General features: G+C 42.2%; 1 protein-coding gene across 1 annotated transcript; it reads right to left on the bottom strand.

Annotated features, from left to right (window-relative positions):
* Positions 1-480: 480 nt before the first annotated feature.
* Positions 481-19,877, bottom strand: LOC145439671 (beta-1,4-galactosyltransferase 1-like). Its single transcript, XM_080317200.1, has 3 exons — positions 19,568-19,877; positions 1,024-1,158; positions 481-862 (listed from the first exon to the last, which is right to left on the bottom strand). Exons 1-3 carry the CDS (start codon positions 19,785-19,787, stop codon positions 804-806), a joined length of 414 nt encoding a protein of 137 aa, XP_080173326.1. The 5' UTR covers positions 19,788-19,877; the 3' UTR covers positions 481-803.
* Positions 19,878-20,634: the final 757 nt, after the last annotated feature.

Below are 20,634 nucleotides of genomic sequence, written 5' to 3'. Positions count from 1 at the left end.
TCATGGTCGAGCGTGTCAGGGGCAATTGCAAATCTTTCTTACTTTCGCCCGGTTACAATATCTTTTCAATACTGAATATCTTTGTTCATGTGTTGGTATAACCATTTATTAACTGCAGATAAATCATGCAACAGCCAGAAGAAGCTCAATATTAGAGCAGATACTACCTCGCAAAACCAATACTTCGCGATTATCTATCGAAACGGCTTTACAGAATTGGTGATGTGAATCTTACGGATCGGTTATTTCCGTGATTCTACCACTATTACTCATGTTATTCGACTCTTGGTGTGTCGACCTTCAACGGTCACTTAAGCACTTGACCATGACTGAATCATCGTCTTCTGACATTGAGCCTGGCCCACTTACATTTTTTGTCATGTGGTCTGAATAATATATTTAAATTTTGTACAGAACAGAAGAATGCCATTAGGTTTGACGCCACACAATGTCGTGCTCTCGTATTGATACACTACCATCGGCACATTCAACCAATATATTTTTGCCAGGTATGTTGGAAAAAACAAAAAATGTTACAATTGTCCCCGTTCTCCCCTACCTCGTTTCAAGTTGTTCCCCATCTAATAATATATTTCATATATTCGAGATTGTGTCACTAATCCGGCAAACGCTGACAATCACCATCATATTGCCAAGCACCTACGGCTACACATAGCATATTTATTTTAACAACGATTCTTCATAATCTAGCACATATCAATAATGTCCCTCCCAAGGCATCTTGCTGAAACAGTTATCCTCCGACGTACGCATGAATCTCATCATTCTCTTTGACGGAAAACCTACGTTTGCCGTAATATTTGTATACAGGCGGTTTTCGTCGTGCGACAATATCTCGTACCTGCAATTAACAAATGTGCAATGTGAGCAATGTGCAATATACGATATATTAATAAAACTATTTTTAGTGTCATCCTCGCTATTTCCGGTCAAACTAGCTGTATGAATATGAGCCACAAGAGTCGTCAAAGTATAAATGTGGAAAAGGGTAAGAATAAATACCGGCGGGTGTTGTATTCTTCCAGGTACATCCGCGCAGTTGATGCCTAGCAGAGTTTTCTTCATTCTTGCTTTCGTGCTCATGCGTTATCATACGAAACGAGCATTTGCGGCCGTAAGGATTGGAGACGCCATATCCTTCGAAAATAATATTCGCTTTCATTTATCAGCGTTGGTGTGTTTCCATTCCAGATTGAATAAATTGACTCGCCACAGTAGCATAGCAGACTGTCCCAATGTCATCGATGCCAGGAATCTAGTACTATCTATATGTCATCACTCCTTCATTTGCCAGATAGGGGCTTGGAATACCAACAAATTACCTAGTATTGAAACGTCATTGTACAAAGAAATTCCGCTATAGCGTGGCAAGAATATGGCATGAGGTCTTGAATTGAAGAATATATTTAATATTCCATTCAGGGCCCAAAGGATGGAGGTGTTTTGCGGCCGCAGTCATCAAAACTCAGATTTGGTTCGCGTCCTGATGACTTTGAGAACAATTGAATTAAGGTGACAGGAAAGAAGGAAATGCAACGGAAGTCCAAGATAAAGCTTTCATCGCTAAGCATTGGTGTGATTATAGAGAATAAAACTTAACATGTCACGCTATTCTTGCAAATGAGAAATCAACACACTTCCGCTGCACTAGAATCTACTCGACTTGGGACGGCAGAAAGCGAGAACATGAGCCCATCTTCCCACGCAGTGTTGGACTTGAATATGCCGGATGAAGCGGCGAGTTATATGTAGGTCTAATGGAGTGGAATTGTATTTACGAAATCCAATGAGGAAGATGCAATCGTTAGCACAGAGAGCCTTCTACACGCGAGTCCTGTTTCATAAGAGAATAAAGTGAAAATTATAAACATTGGGAGGATCCCAACCTTTTTGTCTTCAAACCCCACTTCAGATTTATTCGGAGCCCTAATTTTCCACCAGCACCGTAACAGTACGTCGTCATCCCAAAAAAGTTGGTCTTTCCCCCCAACACACACAAGGTGATGTGTGGCGAGATAGCGCAGTGGTATAATCCGCGGCTGCAACACCAATGGGTGCGGGTTCGAGTCCGACCGAGGTCGACTTCCGATTTCCGATATCTAAGTGTTGGAGGTTTACCTAGGCTCCTCCTCGCCACTTCATCCGCGTCAGCGGTGTCTTACAAAAAGCCTAGAGGTGGGCCGTGCTATAAGTCGGCAGTAACGGAAAATAACAAGAATATCGGCCTGGTGTAAATGACCATAGTAGTCGACAAACACCATGAATACCCCAAAACAAACAAACACAAGGTGATAACCCCAACATATGCGGGCTGACTGTTTAGTGCGTCGCCTTAATTTTACTAAACGCAAATTTATTTAATTCATGTTTGAATCGGTCGATATGAACAGGAATTGCATATATTTTGCTATTTACTTTTATCCCCTCTCTGGTCACGTAATCAGATTTACTGGTCGACTGTTTGTGTCCAAGTCAAATATAATTTGATCGACCATGATATAAGCTCTTATCTTCGACTGCACCTCAGTTCGTTTATTAATATTCTTGAATGCATTTAATTGGGATATCGGATAACCCATGCCGTTTATTACGGGCAAAGTGCTCAGGAATGGAACAGAAGTAGATATTGCATGCAAATAAAACCATTAACTAGGAAGATTATGCGCTTAATTCGGACACTATAGGCTCGCAATTTCTGTCGTTCGGTTATGACCAGGCCTGTTTATTTTTGGATGTCTCAAAAAATAACAAAAATAGCTTAGTCTTGAATGTTTTCAAAATTTATTTTTGAAGAATCTCCAAAAATAAGGAATGAAGGTGTTTATATCCCTAATACCGATAGAAAACTTCACCGGAGGTATGGTATATCATGTATTCATGTCCTCCAACGTATCGACATCATCAGTGATCTTGATCTAACTTCCTCATACTTTCATCATAAAGGCTTTGGCCTGGAGAATGCCCTCCAAAATCATAGTGACTGACGACCTTCAGAGCCCCTTCTCGCACTTGATTTTCGAAAAATCGACTTGGACCGTCGCAGTTGTGGGAAACATCGAGCCGATAGAGGCCCAAAGAACCGTCGGATGGCTTCAAACTCTTCAATCTTCAAAGCCTTTGCTCTTGGAAGTGACGTCCATTTTGTATCGGAAAGACATGGATTGGAATTGGTCTTCGATATTCTGTATTTACTCGGATGTCCACTTGATCGACAGCCGACCTCGGTGTTTGTGGATCAATTCACGGAGCCGCAAATAAAGTAGCCTATGTATAATTGTCGTTTATATATTTAGAATCAAAAAGAGCAAGAAGTGTTTGTTGTGTCCTCTCTCACGGCCCACGAGGTTGCACCACTTGGTGTTAGAGACAGGGCCAGGACCTTTCATTGTCGGCAACTTCGCTATTCTCATTGCCGTCAATGCGCTCTGCAATAGGCTCCCGGCTGTATCGAACGTGTGGCGTGTCTCCTCTTCGCCGAAGACTGGTCGCCTGATCGTACGCCTTCGAGGTCGAGGACCGCACACCCCTGATCCTCCACGAAGTTGTGTGCCTCAGTGAACTTAGCCCAACACCCTCTGACCAGAAAACCATCTATCCTGTCAGTGTCGTTGTCCCAGTCTTCAGCTGAGCACCGAGCTCGAAGGCGTTCGACCAGGCGATGTAGCTCCTCCAGCTGTTTCACGATCAGAAACCCAAATTCCTGAAGCTTCGTCAAGGTGGTTCTCACCTCTGTGGCCATGCGATCGATGACGATCAGTTGGATCCACAACTGCGGCGAAGGTGCACACTGCACAGGCCGAACTTTTCTCGTTGATAACCTCGAGTAGTTTGGTACTGTGTCCAGCAGGGCTTCGGAGCAGGAGCCGGAGCCCGGAGCCGGAGCCCCGGAGCCGTGCATTTTCATCGGAGCTGGAGCCGGAGCTCCACATAAAATTGAGCCGGAGCCGGAGCCCGTTATTTGAGGAGTAGCTCCGGCTCCGACCTATTCCATAAGATGCTACTATATATGCAACAACCACATCTGTTGATTTATCATAATTGAACACCAGGCCTGAATTATACTATAGATAACTAACCTACGGATAGATATACAACACCCGTCGTCACGCTTGCTTGCTCGGAGGAAAATACTGCTCAACAATCTGCACGCAACGTATTTGCCAATCCCATAGCTGACGACCCGAGCCCTCAAATTGAATATAGTTGATCTTATCTGAAAGCTACTGTCGCACTGATTCCGTAAATATACATTAAAATCAGATCAGAACGATGGAACCGCCTCGAAATACACCGCAAAGTCTGAAAATTGGCATTGTTCTGAACAATCGCAACCATGCAAGGGGCATTGTTATGGCCATTGTGGTGCGTCGGTGCGATTGTTTAGAACAATGCCGATTTTCAGACTTTGAAGGCTATTTCGGGATGGTCCCATTGCCTTGATGAGACTGTAAAGTACATTTTCAGAATCAGTGCGACAGTAGCTTTCAAATAAGATTAAATTTATTCAATTTGAGCGTTCGGGTCGTCAGCTGTGGGATTGGCAATTACGTTGCGTTCAGATTGTTGAGCAGTATTTTCCTCCGAGCAAGCAAGCGTGACGACGGCTGTTGTATATCTATCCGTAGGTTAGTTATCTATAATTATACACAGCAATGGCATGGAGTAAATTCCGTTCTAGTGCAACTATGATGTTGTCGTCTGCAACTATGATGTTGTCGACAATTGACAAGTATTCAGTATGAAGTCACAAGCCACCACGGCGGCACCTATTTTCTATGTTGCTACATCGGATGTTATTGACGGCTGATGAACTCTAGATTACTATAGATAACTAACCTATTAGTAGATTAGTAATCTATATAGACCAGGAATGGCCAACCTTTCCAGCTAAAGGGGCACATGCAATTGACGAACGAGTGCGAGGTCCACTAGCCACGCCAAGCGGGTAAATTTTCGAAGTTTATAAATAAACTAGGTGAGTATTGCGTACCACCCGCTAGGCTCAGTTTGCAAGGATACAACTATTCGGCGTCTGGACACATCGATATTGAAGTTCTCCGATCATATTCGACAATCATTTTGTGCCTACATTACACTGTCGACGATTTTTATGCGAGCGCAAACGCGAAAAGACTTTCTTCCGTAATTGCGAAACGGGTAAATTATGCGTTTTTTTTCAGTAGAAATCGTGTGACAATTCAACACGTGAAGCGTGAAGAAAAAATTTCGCGACTATTTTAGTTTATTGTAATAATGTACGACGATTTACTGAAAATGTGACTGGACCCTGGATCTGCCAATGCGTCGGAACTGATATTTTAGTCATCAACATCCCAAGTGTCGCAGCCAGAATTGTAATTTTTGGTTGGCATTGCAAGTTCACAATCTGAGCAATTCATTTACGATAATATAACAGGACATTAACTCGCGGGCCACGCAAAACCCTATCGCGGGCCACATTTGCGAGCCACCCCTGATATAGACAGGACCATTCGATAATTTCAGAGCCGGAGCTGGAGCCGGAGCAGTGGTTATAATGCGGCTCCGGAGCTGGAGCCGGAGCTAATGTATGATAAAAGAGAGCTCCGGAGCCGGAGCTGGAGCAGTTTAAATCTACGGCTGCTCCAAAGCCCTGGTGTCCAGTCAAGCAAGTGCTCACGTTTCTAATTGACAATCAACCGGTGACAAGAAACTTGAGGCAGGTACTTTTCATCTCCCGGATCAAGTTCTGTTGCCGTCTGATGTAGCTATTCAGTCCCATTGTCATGTGGACGAGGTGATTCTTGTAGAGCTGGCGGTAATCGGCCTGCGCCACAAGGTCAAGTGGTGCTGCCCGCACCGCACTCGCAAAATTTCATACGCTGCTGCCTGTTCAACCCTTGTCGCCACACCTCTGATCAATCCAGTAAGTGGAAGTACTTTTAGCGCTTCGGAGACCCCCTCTCACACACACATGCTGTTTCTTGCGTGTTTTTATGAGTTCACTGGTTGTTTCAGCAGTATTTAAGCTGCTGCGTTTATTTCACTAAAAAACCTGAAAAAACATCATCCAAAAAAAGCTGATTTTTGGATGTTTTCAAATCTTATGTTTGGAGAATCTCCAAAAATTAAACCCAATATCCAAAAATAAACAGGCCTGGTTATGACAAAACACTAGGTATACTTCGTTCGTTTTAACACGAGATGCTTGAGTTGAAATAAAGGTGATCCATTGGCTGTAGCGCAAGCATATATTGGCCTACCGAAGCATTTTGTTCTGTGTATTTCACTTCCAGTTAGGGTTTGCAAGCTTTTTCAATTTTCTTTTGATATCTTCAGCTAAATGCTATTTGTTTTCCAATTTTCTTTTGATATCTTCAGCTGAATGCTATTTCTTTTCAAGTCCTACTGTTTTGTGGTGTACTGAACATTCATCAACTAAAAATACCGTCTCGCTGGATCGGCTTCAGTCGCATGGCTTAGTACTGCATTTGAAGAATAACTGCACAAATTTACCCATGTGTGTGTTGTGTACCGAGGTGGTCAGTAACGAAGTACTTCTACTTTTTGGAAGTACTCAAGTAGTTCTCCTCTAATTCTGGTACTTACCCAAGTGTATATGATTTTATCAACTTCTACTTCGTAAGATTGTGTGATCTACTTACTTACTTTTCGCTATTTTCAGTTGGTCACTTACTTTTCGCTATTTTCAGTTGGTCAAGTGGAAGCAGTTCAATACCCCAATACGAAAGATGGCCTTAGGAATTTACGGGCTGTTTTCGCGGAGTACCAACGTTTAATATTCATAAAAGTTAAGCAAAGCCCAGAAATGTTGGTGTGCTTCGCGCACAGTAATTATATGGAATGACAAATATCTTTTCACGAAAGTATCAGTGAGTAATATTTAGTTGCTGGATTGCTTGATTCAGCTCACCGCATTGTCGAATTGTCACCATATCAAATATTTCATCACAGTAAATATGGCCCACGATAAGTTACAGAACTACCGATTCGCAATCTAGCAATTACCTATCATATCGTAATCTAGCAGCCCTGACGGGCCGTGCTAATTGTTACTCTGGGCATTTCATATTAATCTTAGGGGGTGCAGTTTGTCAATAGCAATTGGCACACCGGACGTTCCTTCACTGTATCTACCGATCTTGTTGGGACAATATCTTATTCGTGCTAGTCCTGTGTCGTATTATAATTTGGATATAAGGAAATTCGATCAATTGGAAATTCAAACAATATACCGTTTCTACCGTACTTTAAGACAGTGTTGGGATCAAGTCACTACCTTCGAGTCACGAGTCATTTCGAGTCATTGCACATTTTGACTCGAGTCAAGTCAAGTCAATCGATTTTCGATGGTGACTCGAGTCAAGTCAAGTCAGTCGATTTTTGGAGGTGACTCGAGTCAAGTCGAGTCAACTCAAGTCAAGTCACGAGTCAAGTCACAATTCAAGTCAAATTGAATTTTCGAGGTATGAGGCGTGATTACGTCATTTTATTTTGCTAGCTGTCTGAAATACAGATTGAGTGGTCATTGATTTTGAACCGATGAACGAATATAGAGTTAAATACACACCCAAGTAAGGCGCTGTATCGCTCACACATAAGTAGACCTAATAAACTACGTAAGTAATTGCACAGCCTCAGTTTATAGTTACCAGCCAAAATAAAGAAACGAATTGATAAGATGCAATACATTACCCTTTTGCATATTGATATGATACAATTCGACCCTGCACAAATGGTTGAGGACTATGTAAACTATTTTCGAATTCAATTTCCACAAAACATAAGGTTTGGTCAAGTTAAGAACGCAGGACAGAAATAGACATTTTGCTATTAAATTACTTTACTATACTATAGTTTACGACAGCGTAGGCTGTAAGCTTCGATCACTTCGTTTGCGATCAATATATTTGTGAGAGAACAATGGAGGCTCAGTAAAACGCACGATCATTGAATGATTGGTCGCTCTCACGGGTTACACCAGCGTTGCACGAACTATCCGAACATATGCAAGATAGTGATTTTTATCGACACCGATTACTTGATGACTTGAAATTGACTCGTGAATTTTGCTCCGAGTCACGAGTCAATCCACATTTCTGATACGCCGAGTCAAGTCAAGTCAAGTCATTTTAGCAAAGTGACTCGAGTCAAGTCAAGTCATACGAAAAATTGACTCGAGTCTGACTCGAGTCAAGTCATGACTCGAGTCATCCCAACACTGCTTTAAGATTGCGTATATTTAAATCAGGAAACTTATAGGCGTTGCTGTAAGTTGAAGGGAAGACAGCTTATACAGAATCATAGAGGCCAGTGCTTTTCAATCTTTTTGTTCTCCGTTACTACTTTTTTTTTGTAAAATAAATCTCATTCGCGCAAACTAATCGAAAATTGTTATACAAAAAGTAGATGAGGAAAAGCTTACTTAAGAACATATTTTTCAGATATTCAACAAATTGGCTACTATGTACCTTAAGCTATCAAGAGTCTCAATAAGAAGGCAACTTTTTCTCTCGTTTTGTTTCCAATCATTTCACTGAAATCCTTTTCGGCCAAACAATGTTGTTGGGAATTTGTTCAAAAACATCTACTATAGTGCTTGGATGGCCAGGTCCTAAAATCTGTTCTGCACTCCTATCCAAAATACAGCGTATTTTTCGCAAGTGAAAAATGCTTGCTGGTGGAAATGGTATTTGAGAACTGACACGAAGGTCCCGCAAAGCTCCAATCTGTCGAAAGGATGAAAAACCAACATGATTGTGTTGAGGATTTTACTTTATTTCTTTCGAACATAATGTGGAAAACGACCAAGGAGAGTAGGCACAGCAGAGCTCGCTACCTGAAGATACGTTGCTCGAACTTCTGTCTCGCAAGTTTATGAGAAGAGCAAATAATTCATGATACTGTGTGTTGTACTCTTTAGCTCAATCTAACTTGAGAACTGACAGTTTAATAACGTTGAAGCAGCTTTTAGACTACCACCAAAATCGGAGTTTTTGTGACATCTCGCGAACCGAGCCTCACCCTTGAAAAGAAATTTATTTTTAACATTACAGTTGTATGCTACGATTTTACGGGCATGTATGACATAGAGAACGCGCATCCACAATACTACCCAACACAGCTCTACAAGACATGTCTGACGCACGCGATATTTCAAATTAGGGGGAATTAAATTCCTCTGCGTATCGCAGTTGTACTGCTGTCTACTCAGATTGCAAGAACGGGACAATTCCGTGAAGACAACGGAACATATCCAATCCATCTCGAAAGGTTTGGCCATCCAACATCGGCAATTTTGAGACCGAGGTTTTGCCGCCGCTTATGTTTTTGTCACTGCATTTTATCGGCGGTTTGTTTGCCAAAACTTCACGTCTTCATGTGCTTCGACGCAGGTAGGGTTGGCCTCGAGATGAATGAGTCTCATAGCCCTGAACTCGCTCATTGCACACCCTTACACTAGTTCATCGCAACGGTCTTCGACCATGTTTTCTAGAAAAAAACAGTCGGACAAATCTTATCATGAATTCTCATTATAAAGCCACATTTATTGCATGTCTCGCTTCTTGGCTACGATATGTAGAAACGATCGCAAGATTTTTGCAATAAATTCAATAATAACAGATAGCTCTGGCACCGTGTAGACCCAAAATTATACCCTTTGCGGCTCATACTGTAGTAACTCTTGAAGAGGTAAAAATTTGCATTACCGTAACTTGCAAATGCGAGTCTCTAATGAAGGTATTTACTAGGGATGGTGTGAACCTCTGAAAGGTTCAGGTTCGTGTGAACGTGAACCTTTTTGAAAGGTTCTGTGTGAACACGAACGTGAACCTCATGACGTCACGTGACGTCATATTGCTTGTTTCAACCCCATATTTCAATTAGGTGATTGCCTATATTAATCCACTGTACACGATACCGAGCGACGACTCGGGGTCACATAATAGCTCAGTACTTAAGTACATATTGACGTTTTAAACGTCGCCAAATGTATCAACTGAGGCAATCAAATGATATAATAATCCCATAAAATCAGTGTCTTGCGTCGCTTTGCCAACAATTTCGACCTGATCGGACAATGTATTCGACGTCTGAATATTGCTACATGGATATTGAGCAGAGTGTAAAATGGGTTTCTATACTTGCTACCGATATTACCCCATTAACAAGTTATACAGCAGTATAGCCAACATCCCAGTCGCACGGATTTGGTTTTTATGATACAGTATACATATGTAGTCAAGATTGACCCCGTACGCCTGCTAGATTTTTACATCAGAAGACGATATCAATCTCATTGATTGGTTGATTAAAGATCATTCGCTGACAAAATACAGTGTATTTCGCTCTTGATGGCATGTGATTGCGGGTCAAGCTCACAGCACAGAGACACTAAATATGCACAAACGGAAAGCTGGATATTTCGAGCAAACTTTTGCAACAATACAAGTAAATTTTTTGAGATTGTCAAGGGCATGTTCGTTTAGTGTTGAATGTTTATGCTGCCAGCTCCATGCATAGAGTGGCCCGCAGTTGAAAGTCAATAAATTTGAACCAAAGATGTTAGAATGAAGTGAAAATTGCAATATATGAAAAAGGTTCACAGTGCAGAACCTACCAAGGTTCTGTTGTGAACGCGAACCTCACATTTTCCGAGGTTCACACACAGAACGCGAACGTGAACCTCACGTTCACACCATCCCTAGTATTTACTACTATCCTCGTGCCTCGCGCAAATCGAACAGTTATTACGCAAATATGATGATTGTTTAGCGAAAGAAAGCCGAAAGTCAATTTGACGTCATTTTTCCAGCCAGTCGTGGGCTCGGACGGGCTGATGTACTGTATGTCTGTCACTATATAGAGATTGCAGGGATCTCTATACAGCCTTCAAACCAGGATTTTGGTTACGTAATAATTAGAGTGCGTGAATTCACTCCGGCTTGTGAGAGCTACGATGAGTGGTGCGTCGTATCAAGTTTTACAATTGCGTCGCAACTACAAAAGTTACACTGACCTTAAATTTCCTTTTAGGTTTATTTGAATTATTCCACGTCAGAAAAGTTACCAATTAATCACGGTTTTCATTCGCACTAGATCCGGATTTTCATTCGCATCACCTTCGTCATTCGCACTGCAATTTTTTCATTCGCACAAGTGCGAACCGTCACACAGGTTGAAAAGCATTGATATAGGCAGTTCAGCGACCGCAACACAAATCTGGAAAATGCTTTTCGAAAGTTACATTTTTTAACAGATCACCTTTGAAGTTTTATGGACCAAAGATATGAAATATATTTTCCGCTTTTTAGAAGTGGTATCTATATTTCACTTTGAATTCCGAGTATCTTACTTACAGTTCATTTTTCTGCAGAACATACATCTTGAAGCATAAAAGCAAGTGCATAGTAATGCTTCTATTTAAAAAAAATAAAGCTACGCTAGATATAAATTTTACGATCGACAATATTAGGTATTAACGTTTTGGAACCGTATCCGATACAACTTCTCATTATTGCTTTTCGACGAAACTTGGGACCTTATAATATGGGTAGGGCGCCATGTCATGATATTCTCTAAAACGGGGTTTTGTAGACTAGAAATTCTAGTGAAGAAAAGGCTAGTATCGCATTTTCATATCAATACTATAATTTGCATCCCATGATGCGAAAGAATGTATATTCTGTCTAAAATCGATACCTTCTGGGATGCAAGCTCTCTGCACCTTCTGCATAGCTCAATTTGCAGCTTTTGTCAGTCCATGTAAACGAATTTCAAAAGTACTTACTTACTTGAGTAAGTCAGTCAATTCTACTTCTACTTCAAGTAGTTTTATGTGGCTTAAGGAAGTAGTTCCCCTACTCGTACTTGAGTAGTTTTTTCACCGCTACTTCTACTTCTACTTGAGTAGCTTTCTTGACTACTTGGCCACCTCTGGTTGTGTACACAGTAATATAGTATAAGTGTTTGTTGAATCGTTTGATATCGAAATACCTACAATACAACTAACCCTGAGGTATTACTTTTTTGCGATTTATGCGCGCAGTGTCAACCATAGCGTATCTTCCTTTCATTCATGACGCAATATTACGGAATATTTTGATGCGTTGTCTTACTTTAAATATATGACTATATGGAGCGAACATTTGAAATTGCTATATGAAGCGACATTTGAAATTCCGCCTAATTTGGACAAACGGTAGTGGAACGAAAGTGTCCGAATCAAGCAGAATTGACTGTACATCATTTCTCCTCATAGTATTTGCTCGGAAATAATTTGAACCAGGGGTCCCAACCTTTTTGCAACCAAGGGATACTTTTGGGTACTGATTGAAGCGACGGGCTACGATTTTCCCCCGCCGTTCACTCGTTCAGACTGAATTTCCACTGTGATATTCATATGACTTGGCATGAACCACATTCCGGCAAGAATTTCAATATATAGCCTACATTTCAAATAACTAGCCACCAAAACTTTTTAGGAAATCACGGGTTAATTCGCACCATAGTTATGTAAGTTATACAAGTACGGTCTGCTCAAATTTTAAATTAAATCATGTCACACCTCAGACTGGACATCATGGTATCTGTTTCTATATCAGTTAGTGGGGGGCCCGGCATTGCATGTTATCAACTAGTGCGCTGTACTAAATTATGTAACTTGACACTGCAACTCTGAGTGAGTGTTCCAGATGTTAATTAGTGAGGCGTTCTCTGTGTTTGTTTTTTATGAAGTCCATGTCCGTAAAGCTCCATTCACAACGATAAGTTGAACCAAACACGCTTGCAACCTTCATAGCTTCGGCGAAGTGCTCATACACCACCGTATTTACCGTGTCAAAAGGCAGCAAAAGTTTACTGCAGTCTCATCGGGGTCATTTTGCGGTGTTACAATTTCAATCTCCAACTGTTCAGCATCCAGACATTACATATTTCATAATATCTGACAGTAGCATCGATCGCAGAAAGTTACAAATTTGTTACTAAACTGCGCTGAGTGTAAGAGACACAAGCTGTGTCAAAAGATACAATACGTGGTGGGCATACAGACATTGAAAATCTGCTGGTGCTTCACCGCTTGTTTGATTTTTATGAAGTTCATGTCCGTAAAGCTCCATTCACAACGATAAGTTGAACCAAACACGATTGCAACCTTCATAGCTTCGGCGAAGTGCTCATACACCACCGTATTTTACCGTGTCAAAAGGCAGCAAAAGTTTACTGCAGTCTCATCGGGGTCATTTTGCGGTGTTAAAATTTCAATCTCCAACTGTTCAGCATCCAGACATGACATATTTCATCAAATCTGACAGTAGCATCGATCGCAAAAAGTTACAAATTTGGTACTAAACTGCGCTGAGTGTAAGAGACACAAGCTGTGTCAAAAGATACAATACGTGGTGGGCATACAGATATTGAAAATCTGCTGGTGCTTCACCGCTATCTGCTACTGAATACTATTTTGGCATTGTCCTCGACGTCGAGCTACCATAACGGAAACGTTGACGGCCTTCCGTCAGGTCGCCTGTAAGGACAGTGCGCCGTATTCTACGTCTTCGATATCTTATGAATATATTTCTATTACATGATGGTAGGCTATATATCACATTTGTAATTGATGATAATTGATATCATCATTTTGAGTGTTTATATAATTTATTTTCATTTGTAAGTAACGTGTTGGTGTGATTTTAAAGAAGAAGTCATCAATCTATGTATTTGTTTTTGTTGTTCTATAAGTTTATTATTGGTGCTCGACTTCTAATGGTCTTTTGCACCAGATCTATGATGAGAGTATCAGGTATCCCTTATGTCTTTATAACTCTCGACCGGTTAATAGGGCATATTCTATCAGAGTGCCCATGGCAAGAGGATTGGCCAGTAATGTTTCCAAGCGGAAGGGAATGGTGTCTCTAATTTGGTCCCGCAGATACTGTCGAGGGCCTTCATACCTGGTGCAGTGAATGACGTAATGCTCAACGGTATCAGGTACGCCGCAGCTTTCGCACTGTCCAGTATCGTGAATCCCTAATCTATGCAGATGAGAGTTCAGTTTGCAATGACCAGTTTGCAGACGGATAACTATAGCGTAGACTCTTCTTGGCAACGATAGCACCGGGGCATGGAAACTCGTGGCTCGGAACAGATTTGGGTAAAAGGAATTTTCCACATTGCTGAAAAACTCTGATTTCCATTTGGACTCGCAATGCTCTTGAATGAGGGACTTGCATTCCCTCGCTGTAATCTCAATGGTTCCGCTGTGAGTATGCTCGGATGCCGCTTGCCTTTCCAGCTTGTCAGCGGTCTCGTTACCGCTGATCCCCTTGTGACTTGGGACCCATATCAAGGTGACTGAGATAGCATAGGAGGATAATGCACCACATCTCGCGCCAATATCCCGAATTATATCGTTTTCTGTGTTGCTATTTTCGATGGCCACCAAGGCACTAAGACTGTCCGAGAGAATAAGCAGATCGGCCGATTGTGGGCACTGCTCGACTGTCCAAGACAGTCCTTCTCGAATTGCAATCAACTCCGCAGAAAAAATCGACAGTCTTCGGTCTAACTTGATCTTACCAACTTCCCCTAAATCCTAGAGATATTATGCTGCGCCACACGTTTCCTCTGATTTCGACCCATCTGTAAATATCTTCGTATGATTTTGAAAATGATGACTGATATATTCCTTGCATTCGATATTAATTTGGAGAGGATTCTCCATTTGCTGTGTGAGTAAACACAGATGAGTATCTACTACACAGTTTACAACCGACCAGGGAGCTATTGGACACGTTTGTGGAATGGTGATCTCCTCGAAAATTGGCAGTCGTCACAGCATGTTGGAAGTACAGAAGAGCGAAGAATCCGAAAAGATCTCGGGCCAAGAGTCTTCAATAATGTGGGAGCAAATGTGTTCATTGTTAACGGCAATTTTACATCTTGCTACTGCGCATGCGCGCAACTGACGTATGTGTACCGGTAATTCCCTGCACGAATGCAAAAGTTTGTGGATGGGAGTGCTTCCCATTGCCCCACTGCATATTCTCAATGCCTTGTTTTGAATTTTATGAATTGCTTTCAGTACATATTTTGGAGATAACAGATATGCTTCGAAGCCATATTCGACAACGGAGCGGATAAGGGCTCTATACAACGAGAGAAGACTTGATTTTGAGGCGCCCCATTGTGTGCCGCACAGCAGGCGAAGTACATTTATACGTCTGTTGCATTCATCTACTACCGAATCTGTGTGCAAGATGATTCCTAGGTATCTATATTCTTTTTTAACAGGAGGCAGACAGTTCGACACTCTCCGTTGAACTGCTGGTGTTTTACGTTTCCTGGTGAATAAAACTGCTGCTGATTTTTCGACATTTATTCTGAAGCCCCACTCGTCACACCATTTAGACACTTCGTTCAGGGATTTCTGTACGTCAGATAATAGCGTGTCTGTAACCAGCCCGGATTCCCAGAGACAGATATCATTTGTGAATAGGTTGATATTTGAAGTAATGTTTTCTGGCAGGTCGTTCATCATGACCGTGAAGAGTAAGGGGAACAGCACGCAGCCCTGTGGAGTACCGTTATCTATGGAAAAAATTCGTGATAATGTTGACCCTAGTCGGACTTGCATGGTCCGTTCAGACAGGAAAGAATCAATCCATTTAATGATATTTCCAGAAAGTCCTAGTTTTACTAACATCCCGCCGCGCCACATGCGATCGTAGGCCTTCTCTAAATCTAGGAAGACGGCATGGGCAGATCGCCTATTCCACAGGGCCTTGTACACGTCGTCATGGAGTGACAAAATAGAATCTCGGGTCGATCGATTGGTGCGAAAACCGCTCTGTGCCGGATGAAGCAATTTGTTCATTTCGAGCCACCAACACAATCGATTAGGCTACATATCACGCGTTCCATAATTTTGCAAAAGTTATTTGTGAGTGAAATCGGTCTACACGAGGCTGGATTACTTGGTTCTTTATCGGACTTTAGAAGTGGTATCACTATCGAGTGTTTCCAGCTTTTTGGGCACTACCCTTCTAACCACAATGAATTAATACATCTTAGGATATCGTCTTTGCATTCGGCCGACAGGTTGGTGAACATGGGATAACACAGTTTATCGTGTCCTGGAGACGAGCTTTTTTTGTGTTCGAGTACCCGTACTAATTCTGTAAAAGAAAAGGAGAGTTAATCTCCTCGTGATTGCCAGAATCATTAAATGCTGGGACGATTATTTCGGATCGCACGAGTTCGTGTCGACGCCTAGTCGGTTCATCGATAGTGTCCCTGCCACTTATTGAGGCAAAATGCGCACCCATGGCGTCTGCCTTCATTCTGTTGTCGGTGATAACGACGCCGTTCGACTGAATGGTATGGATGCGATTCCAGGATACGTTGCCGCCCATGGAGCGTATTGCTCGCCAGACCCGAGTTAGTTTGGTGTTGCTGTCACAAGAAGTACAGAAATCTTGCCAATGAGATTTTTTCGCTTGCAATACAACTTTTCACTGCTTCTGCCCGACGTCGCTTGAACTCGATAACATCTTCCGTCCGGAAGCTGCGTTTAATTTTGCAATATGCGGCTCGTTCCAGTCTGACTGCCTTAGAGCATGCCTTGGTCCCCCATGGTATGCTCTGTTCCGCTACCGGTCTTGTTAGAGGTATGCTGTCAGATGCTGACGATATTATTGCGTCAGTAATAGCCTCCACCGTATATCGACTGGACTCCTCAATCATTGCAAAGTTTGTGCTGCCACTGACCTTTCGGAATTTTTCCCACTTGGCCGTATGAAGCGACCACGATGTGAAATGGCCTTCTGTCGGATCGGATCTGGGCACATTTACTGTCGTTACAATAATGTAGTGGTCACTACGCAGTAGGTGGTCCGTTACCGTTGTTGACATCTTGTGGGCTACATCTTTTGATGAAAAGGTCAAGTCAAGTATTGATGTAGAGAACCAGGATTTGGCATCGCAATAGCAAGTCTAGTCGGATTCTGGGTGTTCAACACTACCAAGTCCATTGAACTAATAGAGAAGTGACGATGGCGTCCGTTTCCATTCATACGCCAGCTTTCTCACGTAGGATGATGTGCGTTGAAATCGCCAAGTACGATCGTTTTTGAGTCGCATTTTGTCAACAACTGCTCTACCATGGAACGCGATATATGACGGTTCGGCGGGATGTAAACGTTTACAATTTTCAGGCCCAATGTTTGAATTGCCTGTGCCTCAATGGGCCCCATATCGGCAAAGTCGACTTCAGTAAAAGTTAAGCCTTGTTTTATGAAAAGACACAGCCCAGCTTCATGAATGTTGTGGTCTTTGCGCACGAGAGTAGTTGGCTATTTTTGGTTTATACTTGGATACGAGATGTGTTTCCTGGAGTGCGTTTAATTCCAGTTTCTTTGTATATGATGCAATGAAATGTTTCAGCTCGTTAATTTCTCTGTAGATGCCTCGACAATTCCATTGTAAAATTCTTAGTTGGAACTTTCCATTTTGTTATCCCTGTGACTATTTATCCTTGTTAAGTCCATCGCGGCCTCTGACGGGTGGTTTTGTGAACCAGATGGGCTTGGAATGAGCTTATGTTGCGGATATGCGTTGGTCGCTGTTTGATTTGTGACGGAATGGCTTGGCGCATTTTGGGGCGTGTTCATGTTATTGCGATCGACAGAATTATTCATCGTTGAAAGAGATGTACCTAATCTTGTTTCTACCCGGTTTGTTGACCGGTGGCGCAACTGAGGAGTCTCGCCGAGTTCCTCTGCGGAAGAGAGTGAAAGTGCCGGAGTGTGGAAGTTTATCCCGAGATTCTGTCCGGCTGATCTTGCTATTGTCCTAATATCTAAACCTTTACCCTCTGCGATAGACGTCAATGTGCCTCGAATGACTTCAGCGACGAAGCAGAAGAATTTCATGGCCGGAATAGAGATCATTTCCGAGCTTGGATCACTGAATCTTTGTGTATCACCACTAGGAATAATGTTGCGACTTGGCAACGACGGAAATTCAGTTTCCGATACGATGTTCGGTGCGGACTGTTGCTGTTGCAACGTTCGTTTCGCGTCCCAGTAATCAATGTTCCAGTTGGTCATTATTGTGTTAAGTTTGATCTCTTGTCAGTATCGTGTGCAACCTGCGTAACCCGCTGAGTGTGAACCTCCACAATTAACACAATATGGTTCGTTTTGACAATCTTTGTACAGATATCGCTTGCCGAATTTTGTACATCTCTGAGCGCTGCGACAAAATTTTGCTTTGTCCAAATCGGTTGCAATTGAAGCAACGGACAGGCGAAGGATTGTATTTTCTGATTCGAAAATTCATGAAGCCTAACTTGACGACTGTTGGAAGGATGGTCGATGCGAAGCACAGCACCTACCTCTCTGCTGTCGGTTATCCCTGAATTCGTTCGATATGTGAATCTACGTACAAATGACACTTTCTGATCGGTCAACTCGTTTTTAATTTCTTCAGCCGTCATTTCTAATGGCACATCCGAGATTACACCCCGAACTTCAATCGCTCATGTCCTGTATAACTCAACTTTCACAAAGATAGGCTTTTCTTGTGTGCCCAGATTGTCACAAGCTAGTAACTTTGCATGTTGTGTACTATTATTGTATTCTACACATAGTGAACCCGAGGGCAAAAAGCGAATATCCTTATACGGACCTCCAAGCAAATTATGAAGGTTCCTGTTTATGACCAAGGTACTGCAATTTCGAAGTGCCTTTCCGTGCCTGTTATAACGACCGAAAGCGTAGGCGCGGATTGACCAATATTAGACAAACCTTTAGGTTGAGGTCCCCCCAGGGCTTCGTCGGCGGAGCGCCTATGCGCTCCACCTTGAACTGACATTATCCATGCTCTCCCTACCAACAGTAATACTAACTGCACGGACGTAAGAGTTTATTTGGCTACACGTAGCAGCTCTCGATGTGAAGTATCTCGCTAAGCCTTGATTACCCCGATGAACGATCTGCAATTTACGCACAACCTTCCTCGGCGACGTCTACCAGCCAACTAATCTATATATTTGAAAGGTCACTAGTAATAATCCGACTAATATTGGTAAATGCTGTTTTTCGATCTATTTTTAAAACAGTCAAGCGGGCTACTCATCTGGTCCTCGCGGGCTATCTGGGGCCCGCGGGTACCAGGTTGGTAACCCCTGCTTTAAACTATGGTACACAAATATGCACGCTTTCGACTCAACACATCCAACGTATTGCGCATGCGCATGGCTTCAATGCAGACGGAAAGTTAGCACGTTGTAGGGGAGGGGTGATGCATATATTTTTAAGTTTGAGCATCAGAAATATATCAATGATTGTATTTTACAGTTGTCACAAATATGTTATTCGGAGGGCCGAGCGAATGACGCTTCATTCACCCCATACAAAACGATTACAACTAATAAACACTGAGTTAGATATATTACTCTTGACTGAACTACCTATCGGGTATTAGGTACAATTGAGCGTGAGGGTTATACGATTATCAACCTCCTTCCAGAGCCGCTGCTTACCTTTACCTTTCAGTCTAAAGTACATGTCGTCATCCTCTCCGCCCCATCCCCAATAAAGATTGGAAAACCCGTTTATGTTCCGAAACTGAGCCGCATTGAGCATGGAAACGCCCCCGAAACCTTCCACTAGCGGAAGCGGAATTTCCTTTTTCATCGGCCAGTATTGAGCCAGCGTTCCATAAATTGTAGCTTCTGCCAAATATATGCAATATAAAACCATTTATTATCAAAAATATCTTATATTTTTATTTTGGATGGATCGTAGAGCGAAAAGTGGAGCCAGGTCGATCGTTTGGTCAATAGTATGGAGATGATATCACTATAGAATGTAAACGTGGAATGGCAGCGACCGATTTTGCAGCTTCGTTCCGCTTCGCTGAAGCTTTACGCTGACTTATTTCACGGCAGCTACTGTAGGATTTGTGGCAATCCAAAAGTTGTTTTCCAGAGCGCAGAATTTACTGAATCTGGTCTTGATCGAAAGCTACTGTCACGCTGACTCCGAAAATGTAAATGAAAATATGATCAGGCACCGTACCGCTTAGAATTCGCCCTCCAAGTCTGAAATATCGGCATTGTCCGAACAATCGAAGAGCCGCAATGGGTCATTGTTATGGTCATTGTTTTGCGGTCATCCGATTGTTCTGAACAATGCAGATTTTAGATGTTGAGGGTGATTTTTCATCTAAGTACGGAGCCTGACCAAATTTTGACTGATATTTTCGATGTCAGTGTGACAGTAGCTTTCGATCAATACCAGATTCAGTGAATTCTGAGCTCTGGAAGACAACTTTTGGATCGCCAGAAATCCTAAAGTAGCTGCCGTAAAATAAGTCCGAGTAAAGCTTCAGCGAAGCGGAACGAAGCTGCAAAATCGGTCGCTGCCATTCCACGTTTACATTCTATAATATCACACTTTGTAAGCTATGTTATCACGTGCCATTAAATTCAAATAAACACATCAGCAATTTTCGTGACGGATCATCATGGTAGTAGAGAATCAGAGAGAACTACAATTCATTGACACATTTCTTATAGTATACGGGCACAAGTGGTTGAAGTACTCA

The sequence above is a fragment of the Botryllus schlosseri genome, chromosome 5 (assembly GCF_051294905.1).
Source record: "Botryllus schlosseri isolate E-star chromosome 5, Bs_hap1, whole genome shotgun sequence".
NCBI lineage: Eukaryota > Metazoa > Chordata > Ascidiacea > Stolidobranchia > Styelidae > Botryllus > Botryllus schlosseri.
Note: the sequence above shows the minus strand (reverse complement) of the source record. Positions and strands in the feature narration are given on the sequence as shown.

Coding starts and splice junctions, on each gene's coding strand:
- LOC145439671 (XM_080317200.1), bottom strand. CDS start 19,787: ATGGTTTTATATTGCATATATTTGGCAGAAGCTACAATTTATGGAACG. Junction 1,159..19,567: donor CTTTAGACTGAAAGGTAAAG/GTAAGCAGCGGC, acceptor TTATTTTCGAAG/GATATGGCGTCTCCAATCCT. Junction 863..1,023: donor GAAGAATACAACACCCGCCG/GTATTTATTCTT, acceptor TGTTAATTGCAG/GTACGAGATATTGTCGCACG.